This window comes from Pleurodeles waltl, chromosome 9 (genome assembly GCF_031143425.1).
Source record: "Pleurodeles waltl isolate 20211129_DDA chromosome 9, aPleWal1.hap1.20221129, whole genome shotgun sequence".
NCBI lineage: Eukaryota > Metazoa > Chordata > Amphibia > Caudata > Salamandridae > Pleurodeles > Pleurodeles waltl.
In genome coordinates this window covers 938959935-938986162 of record NC_090448.1, presented here as the reverse complement: position 1 = coordinate 938986162, position 26228 = coordinate 938959935, and the positions used below count along the sequence as shown (strand labels likewise).

General features: G+C 40.2%; 1 protein-coding gene across 4 annotated transcripts in view; it reads right to left on the bottom strand.

Moving 5' to 3' along the window:
- The window catches only part of EVL (Enah/Vasp-like), a 403985-nt gene that overhangs the window by 166714 nt on the left and 211043 nt on the right, over positions 1-26228 (bottom strand). For all 4 annotated transcript variants that reach the window (XM_069208320.1, XM_069208318.1, XM_069208322.1 and 1 more), the window contains exon 3: positions 9664-9841. In XM_069208320.1, coding sequence (XP_069064421.1) covers positions 9664-9841 — 178 coding nt within the window. The remainder of the gene's footprint in view (positions 1-9663; positions 9842-26228) is intronic.

The following is a 26228-nucleotide window of genomic DNA, read 5'->3' as shown; positions in this document are numbered from 1 at the left end:
TAAACCTGCTCTTTACAGCCTGATTTATCTTGCAGAGAAACTCACCTCCTGGAATTGCATGTGTCAGAACCAGGGAAGATGCTGTATCCATGGGAAGATGATTGACAAGTGGATAATTACCTGCCGACTGGTGTAGATTGTTGTGCACTCTAGTTGTGAAATGAAGACTGAGAATCCTGGAATCTGAGAGAAGAACTGGAATACAGTACCAGTTTTGCGATTTTGGGGGTATCTCATTCAACAGTTGCAGAATGTTGAGATCTTTCTTGACTAGTGTAAAGTATAGGGGACGTCCTACAACTTTACTTTTAGCATTCAGAGAAATGCGTAAAAAGTGTTCAAAATGGTAATTGGTTTCCCTTTGGGTTTTGACTGGACTTGTTCCACTAAATACAGTTCACTTTTGAAAATGTGTAGGTTCTCTCTACTTGAAAAAAGGCCTCCCAATACCTCAGCAGTTATCCGAGAGACCAAAGAACATCTCTCCAATAAAGAACAACCTAATCGAAGAATTGTACAACCTTATTTAACTCAGTGTTTCATCTCCAAAATATGTGACCAGGCTGTAAAACTAAGTTAGTTAGTAAATATCGAAAGGTGTCATTGAGTAAACCCAGCCCCACCAGAAATTATATACATTTCTCAGTTTTGAGTGTAATAAGAATGGTTTAGAGGTGATAACCAAAGAAAGATAAAGCTGGAGCAAATTCTCTTTATACAAATTAGGCTCTTTTTGTTACAGGACCTCCGGACAACAGTGAGCTTAATGGAAATATGTGTTTACATATACTTTCCAGTTCAGTTTGTACATATTCCCACAAGGGGTGTTTTAATCAGGATATAAACAGACCATCTTCTTCTACCTTACAGCCCCAACAATCAGTTTTAAGTAGTACCCCGAATGTAACTATTTTGGATGGAATCCACACGGTGGGCTGGATGAAAATGGCCCTAGATTGTGCAACTAGTTAGGGAAATATGAAGACTGAAACCCATATCTTAGCCAATCAGAAGGCCATGAGGGTCTAACAGTACAAAATTGTTAGCCCTCTTTGTTCTATGAATGGTAGATATATTCAGTTTTTTTGTATAGCCTTATATTGGATTATAATTATACAACACATTACAGATATTAAAAACATCACATTAACTTCAATAGTCATATCTTCATTAACTTACATCAATTACTTTCTGTAAATAATGCTTCATTGAAGGGGGTACAATCTAGTATTCACAAATAAATTATGTCAACTGTGTGCTTAATTAGATGAAAGTTTGCAGCCTGTATGCTCAATAAAGTTCCAAGAGGTAACACTTTGACAACTCTCTTTTCAAAGATTTGCCATTTTTCCAATATAAAAGAGAATGTCAAAACATTGTAACAAATAAGTTTATAAACTACTCTCATTTTCACAGCCTGTGATTCTCCAAAAACAGTAATGAGTGGTCTAGTCCTTTGTTATACTACACAGCGAGTACAAGCTCGATTGGCTTGGGTTAGAAAGAAAATTGCTACACTATAGACATGAAAAGAGGAGTAACTGGATGCAATTCTAAAGAAAGACAGGGCATCAATACCTATGTTTGAAAAATGTAAACGCTTCAATATTGTAAAGAAGTGGTAGTTCACACAAGGTGGTAGGCTGGACTCTGTCTAACTGGGGGGTATCACTCGATTACACACAAACTGGAGGGGAGCTCAGTGGTCTATCAACACCAGGAACCAGCCATTGCCCACTGTAGGTTGTGGGCAGGCAGAGTCTCATATTCCTGCGAGCATCTCCATGCAAATCAAGTCCTGACACATCACGCTGGTCAATAAGTGCCAAAATTGGAATTATATAACCATCTTTGACAGGTAATGGGTGATATATGTGAGGAGCACATTCCTTTCTCATGGAGACCAACTGGGATCTGGTGTCCTGGGGGACCTCACCAATCCTTTGTTAGGAGCCTACTGTGGCCCCCTCTGGTTGGGGAAATTCATTCTCTCAACACATTAGCCCATGTGATCAGTATAGAGGAATAACATAATCACTCTCCATCTTGACATTCTCACCCAAGCCGAAGGTATTTTATAGACAATGAAGGACTGAAAAATCCAGTTACTCTGATATTTTACTCGAGGAAGTGGAACTATTGCGGCACCTTCTGAACAGAGAAATAGAGGCTAGCCAATAAGCCATGCCCCTCCGAGCCCTTGCCAAGTACAAGAAACACATACAAAAGACGGAACAGTGGCATCAAGGAGAGAACAATGCCTAAATGGTTATTAAATGAATTCAATATTTTAGGGTTTTGTTATGCTTCCATATTACTACCACCCATAAAATAACATTTGAATCTCTCTGTGATGCTAAAGAAGAAATTTCAAGCCATTCCATAATTGTCCAATTGAATTCTGCACGACTTTTAAAGACATATTGTTGTCAATCATTCTCATAATGTACACAGCAATTACAGAACCAGACACATCTTAAATTAAGTGAAGTTAACATAGATTTCTTCTTCTAGAACAAATATATTTTTACATGTAGATAGTTCGACATAACACATTTGATGGTGATACATAGATACACTAAAGTGTTGGTTAATCCCCTTATATATTTATGATACTCCTTGTATTCCCGAAGAGTTTCATCTCTATTGCCTGGCAAGATACCGTATACTTTTGTAATTTAGTCAGAAGAAGCCTTTTAAAGGGTAATGTAGCAACTGGGCATCCAAACAAATGTTGTCTCACATTTATCAATTCCATTAGGAAAGTAGATATATTACATGTCAAATAAATATGCCCAAATCTGGCACTGTACAATCCTTCCCAGTACAATCCAGTTATTGCATAAGGCATACTACCACGATTGCTACTACTGCTCGCCACATTCATAAAGTGGCCATTACCCAGGAGACGTCATTGTACAAACACTGAGAATTGCAAAGTCCTTGCCATGCTTTTTTTTACCTGGCATGAATCTTTTGTTTGCACTACAGAGAATTATCCTTGTGCGAAGGTGCATACGGCACTAGAAACTGGAAAATCAACATTAATACTCTTCTAAAAGATAAAATTGAAAGCATGAGTAAGTGGAATCTTTGCCTCTTACATTCATAGGGGCGTGTACATGACTAAAGTGATAAACATTCCATTTTATTGGCAAATGTTTCAAATGATTGTGTACTATGTATGATATGGAGTACTTTGTAAAGTATATTTATGGTCTTATCACAGGGGCATTTTGAATTTCAGAACTCTCAGGTAATTAGAAACGATCGATGTTTACTTGTAAAAATATATTGCAAGCGAGTAGTGATATCATAATGCTTTCTTCTTCAGCTGCCTTTGTTTGGAAAAGTAAAAGAAGCACTGCTGCCGACGTGTACTGAGCATGAGAAGGAGGTGGAAACAAATAATCAGTGTGATACATTTCCAGCACACACACAGTCTTCAGGGTCATGCACTCCTCTCCCCTCCTCTGATGTGAGTGCCCTCTACCAACTCCCATGCTAAGGAGTCCCGAGTCCCAGCTCGCACTGGCTGGATCAGACTGCAGCTGCATGCAGAGTTGAGCCAGAACTGAAAGAAGTTGTGGCTGGTTTTAGGCTGCACTGGTCATCTCTCACTCACTCTGCTTCTAAAAATAAAACTAGCGAGGTAGCAGTTGGAAACACGTTTGAAGAAGTAGTTGACGTTTTTGTTAAGATAGAGGATTGGGTGAAAGTGTTGTTTTAGAAGCATGTCTTTCCCTTTTCAGGTTTGAAACGGCTGTTTGCTTTCAACAATGCAAATGTCCTTTGCTCGTACACTACAATCCACGGCTGCCAAGTGGACAATATTGTGTACGACATGAAAGAAATTTCAAGCTTTTATCCTACAACATGTTGCATTTTGGGAACTGTATTATAGATTTTAACAATTAAAAATTGACCCAAAAATCCTAGCATACAAACTGCTATTGTTTAAAAAGCCAGTGCTGAAAGTTCTAAAAATGACAGATATGCCAGATATGCAACGAGTGGGCTGAAAACACCCATATACTATAAAGAATAAAATACTTTCAACCATACATATACAAGATGGTGAAAGTCACCTCCGAGTTCAATAATTTTATGAAAGGACTCAGCCAAGGGCTCCTCTCCCTCAACACAGTCAGCGAGCAATTTGGTGATTTCCAATAACCCTATAAAAAGTTAAGTTGGAGGTTTAATAACCTACTCTGTTCCTTATACTGAAATAGACCAAGATGAACTAGTAGCTAAAAGGCCTAGATGAACTAGTAACTGACTGCGCAACTACTAAAGATTGTGATATAGCCTCATGCTATGAATTCAGTTAATATTAAAAGTCAAAATTAGGGATTTAATCTTTGAACATGAAAACAACTATAACTGGGTAATAGCACAATGATAAAAAATACCAGAACGTTATTGCAATTGGGCAAACTGGAAGTTCATTGTGGAATAGAGTAGCATCAGAGAGGAAACTGTAACAACTGTTAAATGATGTATAATAATGTATAATAATGTACAATAATGTGTAATGAGTGAACTGCCTGTGTGAAATGAATAGCACTCAAGGAACAGGTATTATCCAAATTATGTTTTACAAATCAAAAAAGTGTGATGCCATGTGGGCTCACTTGTGACCGCTTGCTGAAGAGTTAGATAGCCATAATTGCTGATTGTATACATTTTCCTTTTTCTATATTTGGAAAATTTAATAAAGATATTTAAAAAAATGAAAATTACAAGAATTTGTTTTTCACGTTCAACTATTCATTTTTCTACTTCACACGATAAAACTCAGAAACAAATAAACCATTCTGTGAGACCTGTTTACACATTCAGATAAATACATTGCATTGTGCCAATTTTCCAAAGCATACACTTAAATATGGTTAAATTGGTTAATTTTTCTGAATCGCCAAAGAAGCAATACACAGGGCATATATGGTAATGATAATATGCAGCATACCATGTCATTCAGTGAACCACAGTATAATTTTTCATTTTATCTCTATACGAGAGAATTGTTAAAATCAAATATTCAATTGGGGTGTTCATTTCAGACTCTTCCTTCAGTTCACAATTTCCAGCTGTCGTTTGTACAGTCTCCATGTAATGATCTTGAGAACATTCACAACAAATGGGTAATTGAATTTGTTCCCCTATTGATGCATGGAAACCTTACATTGCAGCAAAGTAATAAATAGCTTGACTATAATAAACCATTTTTAAACACTCTTTGCGGTGACATCGTGATTGGAGAAAGCATACACATATGACAGAATCAGATAAACTATGAGCAGAGCATAATATGAACTGACCACTTCTCCTAGACATGCATGTCTTTAGTATAATCTGTGTAAGTACATATGTTACACTGCATTTAAATGTTATATAGATGAAGGGCTGGGGTATGTATACTTGCAGATTAGCATAACCTTGAACATCAGAAAAAGTAAAATACAGATTTGAATTTTAAGGATCCTAGATGTGAGGACCCCGGGCAGGTTTTATTAATCTCATGTTTTTTGATTTTTTAGTCACTAACTTGTATTTAACCAAGAACATAACTGCAATAAGAAATGCTGCACATAATAAAATAAAGAGATGCCTGAACGATGCAGACAGAAAATCCACAAAAACATGTACACAAGTGATAGACCTATTCTTTCAATTCCTCCCTGGTGTTATATTTCTTTTACCTATTCAATGCTCTTTTCTTTCGTTTTGGTTTCCTAAATTGAATTTAGCAAATTGCTCCTAGTTTACATCGTGATTAGAAAAAATGTAAAATATATTACAATATCCAGATTTTAAAGCTGTACATAGCATCATAAGGAGTGTAACAAGATATGAGGGTACACCCTGCTAAGAACGTGGAGGGAACTCTCATATTCTAGCAGACTTTCAAGGCAATGATGTCAGGTGACAGAGGGTACCTGGGATCAGGAGCCTATCACTCCACACCACAGGGATGCAGAGCCCTGAATTATGAACCAGAGCTTCAGCAAAAGTTCCTCTTATTGAGTTATTACAGTATACTGTAGATGTGACAACCAAGACTGAGTGCCAAACCATTTTTTCCAATCCCATTCTTTCATGTTAAGATATTTTCATAATAGAACTTAAGCCACGCCCTTGCCCTGCCTGTGGTAAATATAATCACATTCATGCCACTAATTAAAAAACATCCATGAGGTACTATGCATGTTGAGAAACATAAGTATTTAGCTGATTCCTCCGAAAAGCACAATCATTTTCAGAGGAAAAACTTCGAAGGTATACTTTGTGGCACAATCAAAAATGTTGTTAATTGAACTGTTTAACAGCTTTCAGTTAAACTAAACCAGCGCACAGTCACTTACCTTTCCAATTGACCACCTTCATTGGCAGCCAAGAAAATTTAAAAAAAGTGTAGACATTTGGATAGGTAGAAGTACAATACTTAAAAAACTGAAGGGTCAATTTTAATCCGAATCAATTCCACCCATCCCCACCATAAAAGGAAGAAAGGGTATCAGTCCTGATGGAATGTTCTAATTGCCTTCAGCATCATCCTTGTGATAATGTATATTAATAGCTTTTTAATGAATTTAACAAAGTAAATCCTGAGATATATTATGAAAATGAACATTTTATTTCCATTTTTCTGACAACTATAAGCAGCACCTTTTTTAAGGTGACAAATTCAGTATTGCCTTCATTCTGCACTTAGCTTGATGGAACTGAACAATAGTCAATGAAATTTAGGGTGGCTGATAATCAGGGCATAGTATTGCTGAGAGAAATGATATGATCAGTTTACCTTACGAGTTTCACCACTTGAGACTGACGTTTATCCCATACATCAAGGGGCTCAAAGGCAATTAGAAAAGGAGAGATAATAATTTTCCACAGTGAAGCTGGACTCTAATGATATAGGTCCATTACCCATTTATGAATGTGTTGGTCCATAGTGTTTTATAAAAAGGCCTCTATGGAATAGATGAAGCCAACATCATGTGCTGCATGTTCTGAAAGAAGATGACCCAGGGCACTCTGAAAAATACATTTTAACCATCCAAGGACAAAACCAGCTTTAGCTGAGTGTTTTTGGCAAGGCTTAAAAACAAAAACAGAGTGGTCTGGTATTGTTGATCAAGTACTGCCTCTTTGAAAACCCTTACTGATTAGTATGGAGGACTGATTTAATGATGGTCAACCATCCATCACTAAAAGAATCTCGGGAAACACCTCACTGTCCTAATTAAGGAAGGATATGAGCCTGAAGGTAGCTATATTGGTATAGTACTTCTCTGCCTTCAGGAGTGTAATTGACGCATCTCTGAAAGAACACACAACCACCCCCTTTTTCAATTTCCTGAGTATTTAGACAATATTTTACAAACCATAGTGATGCCCCAAATTTCTGGGGTGTGGTTTGCGAGCATGAAAATCTTTCCTAGTGCTGATTGTATCTTTGGCAAAGGCCTGATGTATGAAAATGTATACCCAAATGCAAGTAATGATGGAGAAGTCTAGCCAGCTTTCTTTATTTCAGTAAGATGATCATGTAAGTAAGAGTTTGAAGCTTATTTGACATAGTGTGTTATATACCATGGTATTATTTTGAAGGATGCACCGTTTTGTTTGTCCTTTTGAAAAGGCTTCATGAAGTGCACTTGATGAGATCCAGAAAAACAGATTTTCACAAATGCACAACTGTTAACCCCTTCCACTCACTGCTTGACATCAAGTTTATGAAAATTACACTCTCTGTTACAATCTTCTAATTAGCAACTTCTTAAGCCCTTGAAAAAAGCAGCTTTAAAGTCAGCAACAGCTGTATTGATATTGTTGCATTTAATATCTAGATCCAACACCTTCATTTTAAGGTGAGAGAGTGAAGACAATTCAGAATTCATTTGGTCCCAATTGCCTATGATGAGCCTAATTTGCACTAGTTGTCTTCAATAGCATTTCATATGCAGAGTTGTCAACTCTTCAGGCTTAGATTTGGTTGGGGGTCACTCATGGGTAAAAATCCTCCTGATGCCATTTGTTGGCACTTCCATAAGAGTTATTTTACTTTCTGACTGCCATCATAGGTGGACAACCTTGCATGTAGTGAACTGAAGAGTGGGTAGTTTCCTACGCTGTAAAATGAGCTTGGTAGAGTGCACAAATACAGATTAAATTTTTATTTTTTTATTATGGCCTTTATGAGTTTGCCTCTTTAAGATAGTGAAGAGGATAAAGTAGGACAAATACAAAAAATAAAACCTGAATAATGCAGCAGTGTACCACAGTAGTTGCCGCTACAGATAAAGCAAGCAAAGTACAGGCTAGTGTCAAGTAGTTCTAAAGGCACCAAGGGGCAGGAATTAAACTGTCTCTTTGTATTGTGCACTACTTCAGTTTACTTTCACAGTTGTAGCACATATATCTTCTATGTATCTGCCCACAGCGTAGACACTGTAATATGGTATTAGTGTCTCCCTTGTGTCCTAGCTCAATACGCCCTTTCTCCTGAAGCGAGACCCATCTCTGCCAACAGAGTGGGCTCTGTTCCAGTGTGTGGTTGACAGTCTTGGAATAGAAGCAGTAGCTGTGGGCTGACACCAAGGGATGCACTCCTCACTCATTCTGTGGCCCCCTTCTCTGGGTGAAATAGCTCAGAGGCTCCTGACAGGAATACTGACCAGAGACAGAATCTCAAAATGTCAGATTGAAAGGAAATAGGTTACCGAGGGAAATTGCAGGTTATATTGGTACCACGCATCAACAGGCAATTACAAAATAGCTCATTTCACAATCCTTCTACTCTTTAAAGAAGCTGCAATATAGACAGGAGAAAAATGTATTACAGAAACACTATTATAATTGAGATGCATGGGCTAAGAGAGATGAGCAGAAGCCATCTTGATCAGAACCCAAGATGGACCCAGTCATTCTTTTCAACATTATCGTACATGAATACAGGGGACCCACTATAATTATTTCTTTTGCTACCATTTTGAAATGGAAAGTTACGTTTCTATACTTAATTTTACCTACCTTTTCAGGACTGAGATTTTTCGATCAAGGAATTATTTTCCTTACATGCAAAGAAAGGGTTATCAAATCCAGACTGACACAATTATTTGCAGTTCACGCTGTAAGTATTGTGAGTTTTTTTGTATTAATGGTAGTAACAGCACATGTTGCAGTGCACCCAGCATTCATGTGTATGCACGAATAAAGCAAACTAAGAGACAAGGAAGTCAAACAAAAATAATGTGCAAATGCTATGCCTGCCTTTACTATCACATGATATACTGAGAATACATATACCTCTCCAAATTCGATTACTTAATTTAAGCATCTCGTTCCAGGTTTCCCATTACACCAATATATGAGGGGACAGCCCTGAAGTAAACAAATGAATACTAATATTATCTCTATTCACTAAAAGCAAGGCACCAAAAATATAAAAATTGAAGTTTATACACTTTAGAAACAATTTACAGCTATGAAAATCAAACCAAAATGTTGCATTACGCAGTCTACCATTAAATAGTTTATGAAGAATCAAGTAGTAATCTCATTTAGGTACAGTGAACTCACATTATGCCATCAAAACAATAAAAAAGAGCTACTATCATTCACGAGAGCAAACAAAAGAGTAAATTCGGCGTTTACCTCCATCTTGAGAATTCATGATATTCAGAGCGAATAACATTGCGTTGGAGAATGTGGTGGCTTCTTCTTTGCTTGCAAAGTTCAAGCCGTATACCTGGCGAGCGTCCCGCCATTGATGAAAGGTGGGTGTGGCTTGATTGTACTTCAGTCCTTTTACAATCGAATAGTTAATCACTACCTGTAATTCCAAATCATAGATTCTTAGTTTCATTGCAGGACATACTTATCAATGCCAGCATCTGGAAACAGGAAAGAAGGAGATTATAAAAAAAAGTCAGAGGAATTTATTTTCTCCATTGCACTGAAGCGGGCAATTTAAGGTTGGAGGTAGCTAAAATAAAACCATTTTTGGATTTAAAATCATGTCTCCTTCCTGAATCAGTTATGTTAGCACATATGAACACCCTCAACTCAAATACAGTACGTGTCGTCATGTTGAACTGACGACAGATTTGCAGGCTGACAACTAGTTAAACATTTAGCTCTGCTTGCATTAAGACAAACTAACTCTCTCAGGGAGACAAAGACACTACCAGCAGCACCAACAAACTGCACCTTGAAAAAAACTGCAAAAGTTTGCTGCTCCATCCTGATCCTTTTTGATTTCTCCCCAACAGCGAGGAATGACTTCTCGTTAAGTATCAGACAACTTTTAAAAGAGCAACTGAAGTGTTTGGTGACTGGGGGAGACTGAACTGCACCAACCAGGACACACCGTAGCAGGAGGCGGGCCCAGAAGGCAGCAGCGCCCAGAGGCACATTTTGGAAGCGCTGTGTTCAAGCTGTGAGGGGAGTGTTTTGTGACCAGGGGGAAGCCTGAACTGCACCTACCAGGGCACACTGCGGCAGGAGGCGGCCTTAGAAGGCAGCAGCTCCCAGAGGCGCATTTTAGCAGTTTTGACTGTGTTTTGACTATCCAGGAATTAACCTATCAGACATCTTCAAGTGGGATCCCCAAATCCTAAAGAGTTCCCTTACACTGCTACATAGGTCTAACACAATTTTATGGTTTTTATTAGAGCGACCTTCACTTGATCAATCTCACCTGCCCTAGAGGCCTATCGTGCCAAGACCCTGAATGCTGCTATTTACGGTGCTGAAATTTGGGGGTACGCTAAAACACACAGGATAGCAGTGTCTGAAAAACAATATCAGAGCTCTAGTGGCCATTCCTGCCAGAACACCGCTCATTCCTTTGCGCTATGATCGAGGCATCAATGGGGTGTCAGATCTTATCCAGCTGAAACCCCTTCTTTGTTGGGGTTGTATTTGGTCTACTCCTGAATTGGCTATGTACAGAGATTGTCTAAGTGATCTAATAAGCTTTGACCGTGCCCTAAAAGCACCTTGGTTGAGGTTTATGCATACCTGGTGCAAGCGATTGAAGCTTGATGTACTCTGGGAGAACTATGAACAATCTGCAAGGTGGACAAACAGACTGTAAAGTCGGCGAGCTGGTGTTATAACTTGGAGCCTCAACAATCCAGGGGTAATCTGGGTTACTTAATGGAAAGGTTTCTCGGGGTCAAAACAGCCCGATGTTTGAGTATTTCCTGGACACTTTAACTCCCCCGTTGGCTAATAGCCTTTATTTAAGAGTTAGATACGGTTGCCTGCCACTGAACACCTCCCACAGTTTCTGGTATGAAGGATGTGTACCTGCTTCATGCCCTATAGATGAATCAGCTCCTGAGACAGTGAACCACATCATCACTGTTTGCCCAGGCTATCGAGAAATAAGGAGTAAGTGACTCCGATTTGTCTATCTCTAGGGATCGGGGATTATCAAGTGGTGATGTGCCAATTTAGGCAAATACAGCAGACCCTAATATGTATTCAGAGAGCTGCTTCCTTCTTAGTGCTTGGCACAAGTGAGCCAAGTGTTTAGAAAAAACTAACACGGATAATTACGTTTCAGGCTTATACCTGACTTTTAAAGGGAGGAATACGATTTGGGAATTTATCCAGTGAGTAGTGTCCTAATGGAATAGGGATACCTTCAGTTTTAAATTACTCATTAGGAATCTCTGTTTTTTTATTCGATTCCATTTATTTAATTTGTGGTCGCACTGATCACATAATCCAGCTGGGCCAGAATCTGGGTGCCCTGGGAGGTGGTAACAAAGTAGAAAACGTATGTTTCCTTAGTGAATCAAGCCAGTGCTAATTTATTTAAAGTGCAACATGTTTATTTCTTGTATTAATCCATATAACTATTAGCATTGGGTGATAAATATGTTAATTTCTCATTGGTTTTTATCTGGATTTTAATGTTCTGAAAGACAGTACTCACAGATTTGTAGGGGGTTTTATAAAGCTCAGATCAATTGTATCTTCTATGATTTTGTGTAATTATTTTTATGTGCTTTTATGGTCATTTGTGCTGAAATAAAGATACAATTCAACTAAAAAAACACATTTGGTTGAAATTATTAGCCTCGTCCTACAAGGCTCGTGCACTCTTTATTAAAAGCAATTACTGCTTTACTTTGTGAGTGCCATGCACAACATTGCTTGCCCCTCCGACCCCTTCATCATATTATTATTTACTAAATGAGGAAGTCCCAACTCCTATCCAGACATCAATTGACTCAACACCAACCTTAAATCAAGCTTCTACCTTCTACGGGCGTCTCCTTCGCAATGGTGAAGGCGCATTGCCCCACTGGCTGAGCCAGCAGCTGTAAAATAAAACAATAGTTTAATATTGTTTTAGTTTTCAGCTGCTGGCTCAGCCAGCAGATGCATGGAGGGGCTGGGCTGGTCCATGGGAGGGGAAGGTGGGTGGAGTTAGTGCACTAAGTGCAGATCAGTTTGGCCGGTCGTTTTAGGCTGGCCAAACTGACATACGCAATTAGGTTTCACCAACCATGCTGTGTTGCATAGCCAGGTTGGAGAAACTGCACAGACCCCAAAACACTATCTGAGTGGCAGACCAAGCCGCTCAGACAAATCCTGATGCTGCTTTCATGCTAGGTATAGCATGAGAGCAACACCAGGATTGCTGGGGAACCTGTGCTGGTATCCCAGGCAATGCTGGAACACTACATTGAGGGAAGAGGATTAGTTGGCAGCAGAAGAAACAGGTACGATTAAAAAAATATACATTATTTTTTCCCCGTCGTGCCCATCACCCCAACCACCCCTCCTCTTGAGCTATGTGCCGGCCACTGCTTCTCACCCATAATGCCCGACCTTTTAACAGAGCAATAACTCAGGATAACTCCCACCACACTTTGTTTCATTTGTCTGCTTCCTGCAGACAGATATCACATTAACCTAATGGGCTCAGTATGAAGATCCAGCACTTTGGGGCCTGTATAAGACTTTTGGATAATTTCTTGGTTTGCTAGGCACCCTGGATAGGGTTCCAGCTCTTCCTCTCTGACCCCATGGTAAGTAGGCTGGTATGCATGGCATAAAGCTGAGCAGCAGACTGGAAGTCTGGCTGAAAAACTATTTTTTGTCAACATGTGCTTGGAAAAGGCTGGGCTATTCATTGTGGTGGTGATGCCATCATTGTTACATCACTGAAATAATTGTGAGGAATCCGAACATCCTGCAAAGAGTAAGTATATCAAATAAGTCACAGCTATTCAGCAGGAGAGTGGAACAGGTGTGTTATGTAGCCAGTAGTGTATTTTGGAGAGCACTGTTGCAAATATATTTCTAAAGATTGGTGTGGTAGCACACCATCCTTTACAGGCACCACATCTTCCATTGACATGGCCACAAAATTCACACTGGCATGCAGTTCTGCTGGTAAAACTATGCAGTGGACAAACAGTTATGTTTAGAAATTATGTTTCAGCAAATAGTTTTGATTTTTACATCATCATGAAAAGTGTCTTGATTTGTTTTGATCCTATTAAGATCTTTGTTTCCATCATGCTTCATAACTACAATAAATGTGATTCATTTGTGCTTTCCTAACTACTGATGTATTTGAAAGATCTGTATGGGTATTTAAATTATGTTGTGTGTTAGGGGAAAACTGACCCCCACTTCCCCCACCCACATACATGCATTAAATTGCACTGAATGTAATATATGACAAATTTTCTATCCCCAGCCTTTGATTAGTAGTGATGAAGCGGGGCATAGGCACTAGAAGTGGGGTGCAGTGGTTGCTGCAGCACCCCCATAATATCCATGCTGGTGTTTCCAAAGTTGGGTGAATGTTAAATATGACTATTGTTTTAGCTTGTCACATTTGTGCTTTCAAAGACAGAAGTCAAATGCCAGTTTAGCCTTCTAAAATTTCACTACTTATTCTTTTAACAGGGAGAATACTTTTCTTTCTCTTACTATAAAAGTGTGAACATTTTGTAAAGTAAACTATGTGACAATTTTGCTGGTGTGAAAGTAAAGGCTGTACGATGTAGTTTTCTTCTAAGACACAACCCAATTTAAATACCTATTGATGAACTGTACAAATATTTCAAAATAAATAAACAGTAAGAGAGGCACAAATGAAGGTTTTTTTTTTTTTACTAATTCTTAAGTGTGGAAACAAAGAATTGGCAGTACCACCTCAACAAATCCTGATTATGGATGTAAGCAAGATTGGTTGGGAGACCATATTTGCTGGACTATTCAGTTCAAGTGAAATGGCTTCCAGAAGAAATTAAATTTTTTGAACTGTAAGAAGATGAGGGTAGTATATTATACTCTTCTTCCTCTGGTTTTTCTGGTAAGAACAGACCATATGGTAACGATGTCTGACCTCAACAAACACTCAAGGACAGGTTCCTGTTCTCTTGAAATTCTAACGTACCAAATAATAAGTTGGTCAGAGGCTCATCAAATCTTTCTTCCAGCATCTTACTCAAGGGAAATACGTCAAATATTTGGAACTCCTCAAACAGATCTTTTCACAAGTTCAAAGAATATCATGTTGCTAACATTTCTGTCTAGGTTTCTGCAGGAATGGTGTTGTGATATCATGCAGGAAGTAGATGTGTTTACATGCCCATAGACTCCTCTCCTCCTTCAAACATTTCCCTAATGTATTTTGATCGCCAGGCATGTACTTACCCTTCAGAAGGAGACAGTATATCTGGCATTGTTGGTATCCATTTGGCAGAGGAGGAGTTTGTTCCCTTTCTGAGGAAACTGTCTACACTCCCAGAATGAGTCTTTCCTGTAGAGCAAGGCCCATGCTGGATTCCTCTTCTTCCTCTTTTCATTTGTAAGAGGATGTGTCTGGCTCTTGCAAGGAGGGGTTTAAAAAGAGTAGGACCAGTTTCTCCAGTAGCACTATCAGTTCAGGTACCTCGCCATTTGTCAACTAGACACATCTATGATCATCACTGATCTTCCTTTTCTATTTAGTGGGGTGGGAATTTTTTTAATCTTTTTTAATGTAAATCAAAGTGGACTTTACAACTCCCTTAGTATGGATTTGATAAAGAGTTGGCAGCTGAGATTTCTTGGAATATAACAGACAGTGATAAGAGCAAATAGAGCCCCTTTAGGTACTGTTGAAATGTAAATAGGCGATATGCTGCTCGAGGGCATTTTCTTGGTTAGGTCTCTTGTTAAATCAATACCTCCATCATGGGATCTTCCCTTGGTTCTCAAGGCTTTACCATTGCCTCCCTTTGAACCTCTTTCTGATGTCGATTTCAAACTTTTAACATTTAAAGATTTTGCTAGCCATATTGCTGCTACATGGGCAGAAGCTTGTGGATTCTGTCACAAACATATGTAGAGCAGTAACTTTAGCCACTTCAGGCTGGATGACAGAGACCTTAACTCAATGGGATTTAGATCTAGAGAGTTAGTTGCTAATATTTCCTAGATGGATGTTTCTCTCTATATGTTGCAAAAGTACATTAAATGGGTTGATTTTTAGCATCATTCAGGAGTTGTGACTTTCTTAAAATGTAGTTGATATTTCTCTCTATATGTTGAAAAGTGCATTAAATGGGTTGATTCTTAGCATCATTCAGGAGTTGTGCCTTTCTTAAAATGTAGTTGCTATTATTGCTCTGGTAAATCCTCATTTAGTAAGCAATGGTATGAGAAGGGTTGAGGAGGTAATGAATTATTTAATTACCGATAACCATCATTACTATGAATATACTTTTCTTGTGCAGTAACTTATTTCCCTCTTCACCCACTCACAAACACAATTCCTTAAGGGTCTGCGACAAAAGTGGTTATGAGGAGGTAGTAAATGATTCCCTCCTCCAGTAATTTTCATTATTCTAAATATCCTTTTCTCATCCAGGAACTTACTTCCCTCCTCATCCACCCAACAAACACAATTTATCAAAGCTTTAGGATGGAAGTAATTGTGATGAGTCTTCGCCCCATTTATTGTTCAGGTAAAACAACGGCAATATGGGGGTCTCATAGCACCTTTAAATAGGCATGAAAAGCTACAGAAACACTGACCATAATCAAGCCTCCTTGCTGCTATTTCTAGTAGGACAAATGTTGTAGAATTCCAACATATTTTACATATACACACACACACACACACATATATATATATATATATATACACAAAGAGATGATGGGGTGTAGGGCTGCCTTGTTTCCTACTTCCCCCTCCAGTGGAGGGATACAAATTTAGAAGAGGTTCCCGTTTGGGCATGGTGGATTAGACATGGCAGAGCTCTCAACCATAACGCCAAAAGATTTTTCTAGCAGGCCTCAATATGGCTTTTGTGAAGGGGTCTATGAAAGTTGTTCCAGTTACTGGTTCATTTTCTTCAAAGAAGGCCTTGTCTAGAGTGCCAGCTTTTGTCAGGGAGCTACACATGCACCATTTGCTTAAGCCTGGTGATCAATGAAGGGGATGGGGAACTGGAGCAATGGTCAATGTTGGAGCAAGAGGTAAGATGAGGTAATGGAGATAAAGGACAGCTATGATTTCTAGTATCACTGTGTAAATAAACTCACCTCCTATTCAGACCCTAGCCTCACAAGGTACTTGATCAACTCCCTAGAAAACATTGATTGACATCAAACCACTGGAAAATATATTTGCCACTAAAAACTAACATATGCAAACAACCAAAAGACAATACAATACGTTCATATATATGCAAAACTTCAAAAAATGGCCACAGTCATAGTAATTTTCATCGCCACACACACATATGCAATGGAACACACAAGACAGAACAATTTTCATACATTAAAGCTCTGCACTGATGTGCAGTATACTGTTGTGTGAAATTTATGCAGCCACAGTTTTTCTGCTAGGCAATATCTGAATATCTAAATTTAGTTTCACAAGAAGCTATGATCTATGAAATCCTAACCTGATATTTTAGGAAACTAAACTGAAAGCTCTGACCTCTATCTTTCAACATTACATGATTGGTGCCTAATTTTGTGATCATTACACTCTATGTCATGCAGGGTGTTCAACCTTGGGTGGTCCCCCACATTTTGGGCCTTCATCCCTCCTGGTTTTTTTAAATTTGTTTTGGTGGCATTAAGGCTTTATGCTAAAATGCTTGTGCTCTCTCCATAAAACTTAAAAAAGGACTATACCTGATTGGCACATTTAATTTACTTATTAGTCTCTAGTAAATAGTACTACATGTACCCAGGGCCAGTAAATTAAGTACTACTTGTGGGCCTCAAACGCTCATTGTCCCACCCACTATAGAAGCCCTTTAAAACATGTATCAGACCTGCCATTGCAGCCTGCAGTGCAATTTCAAACTGCTATTTCGACCTGGCAAAAATAAACCTTTTGCCAGGTCTAAATCTTTCTTGTTAATACTTACAAGTCACCTCTGAGGTAGGTCATAAAAGCCCATATGGCTAGATATGTGAAACCTAGGACAGATGGGTTTATGTTTTACATTTCCTGGTGGTGAAAAACTCCCAAAGTCGTTTTTCACTACTGTAAGGCCTATCTCTTCCATATTCTAACATGGGTTACTTTATTATACTTCATAAGTGCTAACTATAGTTTGGGAGCAGGTAGAGATAACATGTTAGACTCAAAATAATTGTTTTTATATCCTCTTTAATGGTAAAACCAGAACTCTTAAAATGCCACTTTCAGAAAGTTAGCATTTACATGACCAAACCATTTGTGCCTGCTGCCAGTGTCCTGGGTCATATGACTGTAAATGGCTCAATTGTTAAGGTTTGTGTATTCCTCCCAGACAGTGATACAAAGGGGGCTAGAAGTGGGCAGTAGGGGTCAACCTGCCAGGATGACTGGGAGAGGAGCAGTTCCCTGACTCACTTACAATTCAAATGGCTTGCCTCCAGCACACTCAAAGGACCTTGAAATCAGCCTTTTCACACCCCAGATTTCTTGGATCCGTGACAGGGAAAGGGAAGAACTTCACATGACCAGATGCAGAAGTAGTATAGGGATTCCCCCACTTCAAATGGTGTCACCAGGGGTAAATATTGAACCCTCAAAGCAACTCTTCAGTAGACTCCTAGACCTAAGGAAGACTTCAGAAGGACTGCCTTGCCACAAGAAGACTGCCCTGCCACAACAGAGGACTGCCTTCTGCTTGAAGGAATGCCTTGATGGAAAATTGGAGCACCTCCTTGAAACCAGAACCACCAGAAGTTACTCTAAGGGCTAGTTGGATGGATGGCCTCCTATGGGAGCTATAGGGACATAACAAGCACATGAGGCCTTGAAATCTGCACCTGGCCTCTGTTGGAGTGGGTCCTAATCCCCCAAGTGGTGCCCCCCAGGTCCTAGACCCTTGGAAGTGATGTTGGTGGAACTGCTCCTGGTGAACCCTAAACCTTGGGACCTACCTGCTAGCCAATCCAGCCAAGGTGCATCGCTAGTTGGCGTGACTTCACGGTAGGCCCCTCTACATTCTTCTCCACAGCAAAAAGTCCCTTTTAGCAGGATCGCTCAGCAACAGTATCCAACCTTGTGGAGCCCTCTTTGGTTACAGCTTGCAGCTTTGTCCCACTGGAGGTTTTCAACTTTCAAAACGTTTTCTATGTCCGAAGGTAAAAATCTTCACCATGTTTGACAGCCAACTTTACCTGGAAATCCAGCTTCTCTCGCTCAAAGCTTTTTCCTGCCATCGTCAACTGCTTCACGGAGACCACCCAGCAACTTTCTGGTGATGACGACTCCTCCTCAGACCCAGCCTGCTGCCTTGCCCCGCTGATCTCTATCTTCTTATGAACTTTTCTTCCACACTTTTTTTAAGCCTGAAGATCTACTGAGAGCGGGCCCATGCAACCCCTTGTATCAGACCTGTGCTCCATCGTGGCCGGCCTTAACCTTGCCCCGGTCTTGGGTGACATGACACCAGAGGGTGGCGTTTTGATCTTTTAGGTGCTAGATTTAACTACAATTTCATAAATAAAGTTCTACTGATTAGATTTAATTAAGTTTGGTGTCATTTTACTTATTGAAATTTACTCTATTTTTCTAAATTGCTTTGGGATTTGTTTTGTGTTGTGTTTTCACTTCATCATTGTTTCTGCATTAAAACTTAACACATTGGCGCTACGTTAAGCTTGACTGCTTTTGTGCTAAACTACCAGAAGGTTAAGCACAGGTTAAATTGTCATTTTTGTGGTTCACCCTGACAAGGATTTTAGCTGTTGCCTGAGTGGGACAACCACCCTGCTCAACAAATAACCCAATTTCTTACACGGGGGGTTAGCATATAGCTATGGAGTGCAGAACTGCCAGCTTATGTGGGGATAAGGGCGAAGGTCTAGGAAAATGGTAAGCTTTTAGTCTTAACCCTGTCTATTTTTATATTTCCTCTTCAATCTTTAGAACATCCATGGTTCCCCTCTTTGAACTCACACTATTCTACCCCTTTCAAATGTGGCTACCTCCACTGTCCCCATGAAGGTCCATAACCATTCTATCATAGCCAACTACTGCACTTGCCTCACAGATGTATGCCACAAAATCAATAACAAAGTATGGCAAACAGGTGGCTTGCAACCCCCATCCTGAAGCCTATTATCCCCTGTCCTTTCTTTGTGTGAAAGGACTCGTTCATGTATTAAATTATTTATTTCAATAGTTCTTTATATGCTGGCATCTGTGGACCTGGGCAAATTGTGATATTGGCATTGCACAATCAATGTTCCCTGATTTATTTCAATTTTTATCTTGTGGGTTGGAAGTCAAAATCTGCAATGACCTATACTGAAGTGAGGCAATCCCCAAATAAGGTGACATAGGAAAGGGGTATGAGGCCCTGTAGGATTCCTTTTACAAACACATTATTGATATATCCTATAACAATGAGTTGATCCTGTGCCACTAGTTCTCCTAGAGGTGTGGATTCCAATCAATACTGAAGTATAAGTAACAGAGAATTTGCTTCATTGTATAAGCAGACTGAATTACCTGTCTCTCATATAAGCAAGTGCTGTTGTTGTAACATAGTTTCCACCCTGCATAAGGTGACCCAGAATTCCTTTGATGCTAGCACAGATTGGGGATGTGAGTGTTCTAGTTTCCACAAGCCTTTGGCATTGGGGATTATATAATAAAGGCATACATCACACAGACACAAAGATAGACGTCAAGGGCACAATCTTCTAGATTCCAAGATCACCTAGAAATATTTTTACAGTTTAAAAAGTTTTTCACGTGCTTCTGGATTTTCACTGCAAAACACATATATAGCTCAATTATTTATTATACATATAAAGCAAAATGTGAGGTAGCCAACACACTTATTAAAAGGGACACAGGCTTTAAGAAAATCTTTAAATGGAGGCACACAAATGATATGGCCATGATTTCAAAACTCCCACTTGCAGTTTTGAGTGCTGTAGTCACATGCTTTGAAGACCCCTATCATCTAGTGATGGGTGCGGATGTTGATAATTGTTTTGTTGATGTAAAGATTTTATTTTTGAAGTGACTCCTGATCCTTCCCTAAAGTACACTAGAATGTAGACTCCCCCTCAAACTGTCTTTACAAATGGATGAAAATAAGTAAGTGCAGGACGGAGTGTGTAATGTAAAAATGATGTAAAAGGTTTCTAATGATGAAACATCATTGAGGTTGCATGTGAAAGGGTACATATGAATCTACTGAACAAACTGGAAACAGATTATTAACAGTAAGCAAAATGTTCAGTTTGCAGTGTGTGTTGCTTTGAATCACATGCTGTGAATAGACTGAAACCAGTACTCTTCTCCTTAAAGCAAGGGCTTGCGAGCTTAGCAGAGAAGGTTTGGAATAAACTTTTAAGAACAGTTTGCGTGACTTGAGTCTCTGGTTGGTCATGAATGTCCACACAATAATGCTTGTCATATGTATAAGTGTTAGACCATATTGCAGCTTTACATATGCCTGCAAGTGGATAAGTCACAGTGACTCGCTTTTCACGGGTGGATGGCTTTGACATAGAAATCTTGAATATGCTGCATTCCATCTCTTCCCATTCAGGAAGATATAAACTTATTTGTCCCCACATGTGATCAGGGGAATGCGTGGAAGGTAACTGCTTGGAGGCAGAGGTGCCTTGCTTTGGCCACCTTTGGCTGTATACAACTGTTGTCCCAGAAACCTTTTCTAGTGTAGGATGAGGATGACCTATCCTCCTGAAAGGACTGTTGCAGTTGCTACCATTGACGTTGTGGCGGTAGCTACTGACTTGGCCTGTGCTCATGCTAGTTCCTCCCAAAAAATCTTGAGGGGTGGGTTTGAAGTGCCACCATTGTCTAGTTGTGTCAGTGTCCTTTCAGACCTCAAACATTCAATCTACCTGGGACCTGAAAAAAGTGCCCCACATCAAAAGGCACACTCAAAGTTGTTGCTGCACTTCAAGTCAGAACCCACAGACTCTCATACAGGTCTGCCTTTGAAGAAAAATGCTAGTGTTAGTTCCTTTAAAAGGCAGTGTCAGCAACATCCAGGGGCACCTGATGTTCATGTTAGCAATGGTATTCACCTTCAGCAAAATCTCCTTTCTATGCTTCTTGTATGCATCCTGAAAGTATTTTACCAACTGCTAATCTCCTCCCAGTGATACCTTTCATATCAATACAGCAGCCTGACCAGATTGCTATGCACCATTAGGAGGAAGCCCCATCAGCTACTGTTTTGCCAGCAGCAGCGTCCGCCTGCTCTGTTTGTCAGGTGGCGGGACACTCCCTGTGCCCTGGGTGAAAGCCCTTTTCAATCAGTATGGACCACCAGTTAATTGAGTGTTATGTGGGCCCTGATATAAAAAGAGTCCTCTGGTGTCACCTTCTACTTTTCCTCAATTTGTGATGTGGGTCATTCCAGTTCTCCGGTGAGCATTTCAGCCTGCTTTATTAGCATTGGCAAGTACCATACTTACTTGCTCTGCTTTCAAGAGCATCTCTGTGAGGAAGCTTTACTTTTCCTTTACTTCATGGATTTTGACCTCGTTATAGTCTGACACACTGGATTAATGCATAGTAGGAGGAGGTATCATCAGTTGGAGATCGCTGCACTGAGTTTGATTCTAAGGAATATTCCTCTTTGGGATCAACACTGTCATCATGCCAAGGGTCGCCTCTTTCATTTGCTTTGAAGGGCTCACCCTATGGGTTTGTAAGATCTATTGTGAGATCAGGTTCCGAATAAGTGTGTGCTGAGTGTGAAGGGGACTAAGCTGTGCAGGTGACTGTGCTGGTGGTGGCCTTTTGTCCCTAGGCTTTAGCTTTTTAGGGACTGGAAAGGTTCAGAGTTCTTCAGAGACTTCACTTTGAATGTAATTTACCATTTCTTGGCATATGGTGGTTTGGTCGCATAGGTTGCTGTGGGTGAAATAAAATTTGACCTATCACAGGGTCTATATAGATTCTCCTCTGCCACACATCATGCTGCTTACCTTGCTTGTGTGGTGGTGAAGGGTCAGCTTTGAGTCAACTTCAACTCAGAGGTGGGCAATTTGCTTCTAAGGGCTGAGATGAAGCCTCTTGATTTTGAGGTCCAGGCCCTTTTTGCTGAGGCTTCTCTAGAGCGAAGGCTTGCTTTAGGGACTGAAATGACTCTGGATCAGTGGTTGATGTCAACTGTCGAGGTCTTTCCAGAGGCAGTTTGAGGCTCAAGACATTCCCTCTTGTGACCATTCCTTGCTCTGGAGCTGAGGGCCCAATTGAGGTCAAACACCAGAGGGAAGATCTTTGAAATGTATTGACTGGGGGAGCCAAGCTGTAGGGTTAACTGAGAGCACTGGTTTCGCGAAGTCTGGATGATTGAAAGAATTATACTCTGGACTACACTCCACTTGAACCACCAGGTTACTGGATGGTCCTCCCCTTTCACCATCTGAGTACATTCCTTCAACATATTCACATTCTACAGTGCACCCACCATTGCTCCCTTCGATCCTGACTGGTCTTATATTAAAGACCTAGCAAGCAGAGGATTACCCATGATCCCTCAGAAGACAGAGGTCGTACATCCTATGATGGGCTTATCACAATAAGGTGTAAATTTATGTAAGGATGCATTTCATATTAAAATAAAATATATTTCAAATTGGCAGACATGCATTTTGCATACTTTTCATGAATTTGTGTGTGAGTAAGTGAAAGCAAATTATGTGCATTTTGTGTGTGTGTGTGTATATATCACAGCAAGACAGAATTTGCAGTTTATCTATTTTGGTGCCAATGTGGTCTACAATATGTAGGAAGTACAAAGCTGCAAGTTGACAAAAGAATATTACAACATTTACGAGCCATAGCTAAATTTAACTTCACATATTCGGTAGCCAGACACATAGCAGAGCTTCATATGGGTGACATGGAAGGATTGAAATACTTTGTAATAGAGTCAGTCCCTATACAGTAGAGAGGTGGAAATAGAGAAATCAGACCAAGGCAGCTGGAAAGCAAATACATAACCAGATTGGATACTAAGACCCCAGAGGTTTAAACATGGAGGAGGTATTATTCACTTTTTTAGATTCTACATAAGAGTAATATATTTGAAATAGCAGAGATGCAAAATATTTTTTTGTCTAAAACTATAGAGGTGTACTGCACATGGGCCCTGGGTGGCGGTCGAAGATTGACATATTTTGAGAATTAATTAATGAGTGGGACAATATTTTGTTTGTTATTGTGCTTTTACAATTGGGGGAAGAGATCCTTTTCAATGATGGAAGTTATGTGGAAGTCCAATCAAGCATTAGAGCATGAACAAAATGTAAGTAATCCACTAGGGCAGGATCTAAACAAAGATGAAAGTAGTTATATTATTGAGTTTAAATTTAGAAGACATGCAAACGCCGTAAGGTGTCTTGGCGCTACCAATATACTATGTTTTACCACAGCCCCAACATTATTACCAAGGGTATATATTATAAAGATTCTGCGAACAGCCAAGTTTTTAACTGCTTATGAAAAGAGACTAGATTTTCTTGACATTTAAGCGTCAGAGGCAATCTATTCCAGAAGTGACCAGTAGTGTAAACAAAACTACTACCTCCCCATCTTGCTTTCTTGAACCTAGGAATCTGAACTGTTCTAGCTCCGGCAGTTTGGAACGGTCTTGGTGGCACATATCAGGTGAACTTCTTTTTTAGATATTTCAGACCTTTTCCGTAGAGTGCTTTATGTGCCAAACATAATGCTTTGAACACAATTCTCTCTCTTTTTTTATAACTCTATTTTATTGAGTTTATTATTCATAACAACAAAAAGATAAAAACAGTGCAGTGCATATCATTGCGAGATATCACAATATCTGTTTATCCCTTGACTGGAGGAAGATGCCATATACAGAGAGAAATATGAAGGAAATCCAGTCATTGCAACAGTAGATACCCCCAGCCTCTCCTACCCAAGGACTTCCTATGTAACTAATTTGTTTATATGCAATGATTACAAGCGTTACAACATCACCACAGTTGGTTGTCACCTTTTATGAACAGCATAACATTCCATTAGTCAGCCATCATCATCAGTACTCCAGTCAGAACTAGTGTTTCCCAGGCCATTATGTCTGGCAGCGCCCCATCCTCCCCACATGTCATCCTCATGTATTGCTCTTCAGCAGCACACCATTCCAGTACAGCACGGACCCAATAAGGAATGGATGGGCTTCAAGTACTCATCCAGCCTATAGCCACCCTATGCTTAGCCAGCACCAGAGCAAGCTGCACAAGTCTATATGGGACGCGCCTTCCCCGTGGTCTCTGCAGTACCTAAAAGACAAGTCAGAGGTGCAGCTTCGAGCCCCAAACCCGTGACACCGTCTATCTTTTGAACCACCACCCACCAAAATTGCTGCACTTCCCTACAGGACAAAGCCAAGTGGAGAAAGGAGGCACTTATCTCCCCCATACCTAGGACACCCGGTTTCTCTTGTCAGGTCAATCTTGTTAAGACGAGCAGGTGTAAGATATACACGATAAACAATATTAAAATGCAATAGCTTAAATCTGTTGTTACAAGAAACCGAGCGCACCAACGACAGCGCTATATCAAAGTCCACGTCCTCTAGGGAATCCTCCAGTTCTCAAACCCAGGCACTGCACGCCATACCCTCCACACCTGGTTGATCCCCCCGAAGTGCTTTATAAAACAGGGTAATCATGTGGGACTCCTCACCCCAATTTATCAGCCCATTCAACACCTTTGATGTCGGGGCCATCGGGAATCCATATCAGACTTCTCGAGCCACGCTCTCCATCTTAGCATACTGCAAGAACTGACCAGTGCTCAATCCAAACATATTTCGCGCCTCCTGAAAGGAGATAAACTCCCCATTGGGGTATAAGTTACCCATCGCTAGGCAGCCTCCTACTCTCCAAGCATCCATTGACATTAGATTATCCATATTCCTAAAGGGGGCTAAGTCCCAAATCTTCAGTTCTCTATCAAATGGGGTGCGTCAAATCACTTTCTTAACGGCATGCTCCGTCATCTATACATACCAACGCCTCTCCTCCCAATAGTTGCTTCTCCCAGTTATTCGACTGAGTCATCCACTTTGCAGCGTGTTGTAAGTGTGCTGCATAATAATAGTGTATATTAGGGCTAGCCAACCCTCCGTCTTCCATGTCCCTCTGTAGCATGGATAACGCCACCCTGCTATGACGCCCAGCCCAGCCAAATGAAATCAACAAACTATCCAGACAATTTAAAAGCCGAGCTGCTAACGGAAACAAAGAATTCTGCACAAGATAAAGACACCACGGCAAGAACACCATCTTGGCCACAGCCGCCCTCCCCATCACTGTGAGAGGCAGCTTATTCCAGAACGAAACAGAGCGCTCCAGACCAGTCACCACCCACTCTACATTGTGTGTTGCATGCGCCGCCACCGTATGAGTGACCCATATACCCAGGTATCAAAAACTTTCGAGCTCCCACCTGAGCCCCACCACCGGAAAATCCTCCAATGGGGCACCACATAATGACCCTAAAGGAAACAGAAACGACTTCTTCCTATTCACTTGAAGACCAGATATAGCCCCAAATGTCTCCAGCAACCGTAACAACAAAGGCACCAAAACATGTGGCTCTCAAAGGTATATCAACGCATCATCAGCGTATAGAGAGACAATATGAGTAACCTGTCCCACTTGAACGCCCCAGGACACCAATCCCTCACGAAGCCAGAGCGCCAGTGGTTCCACTG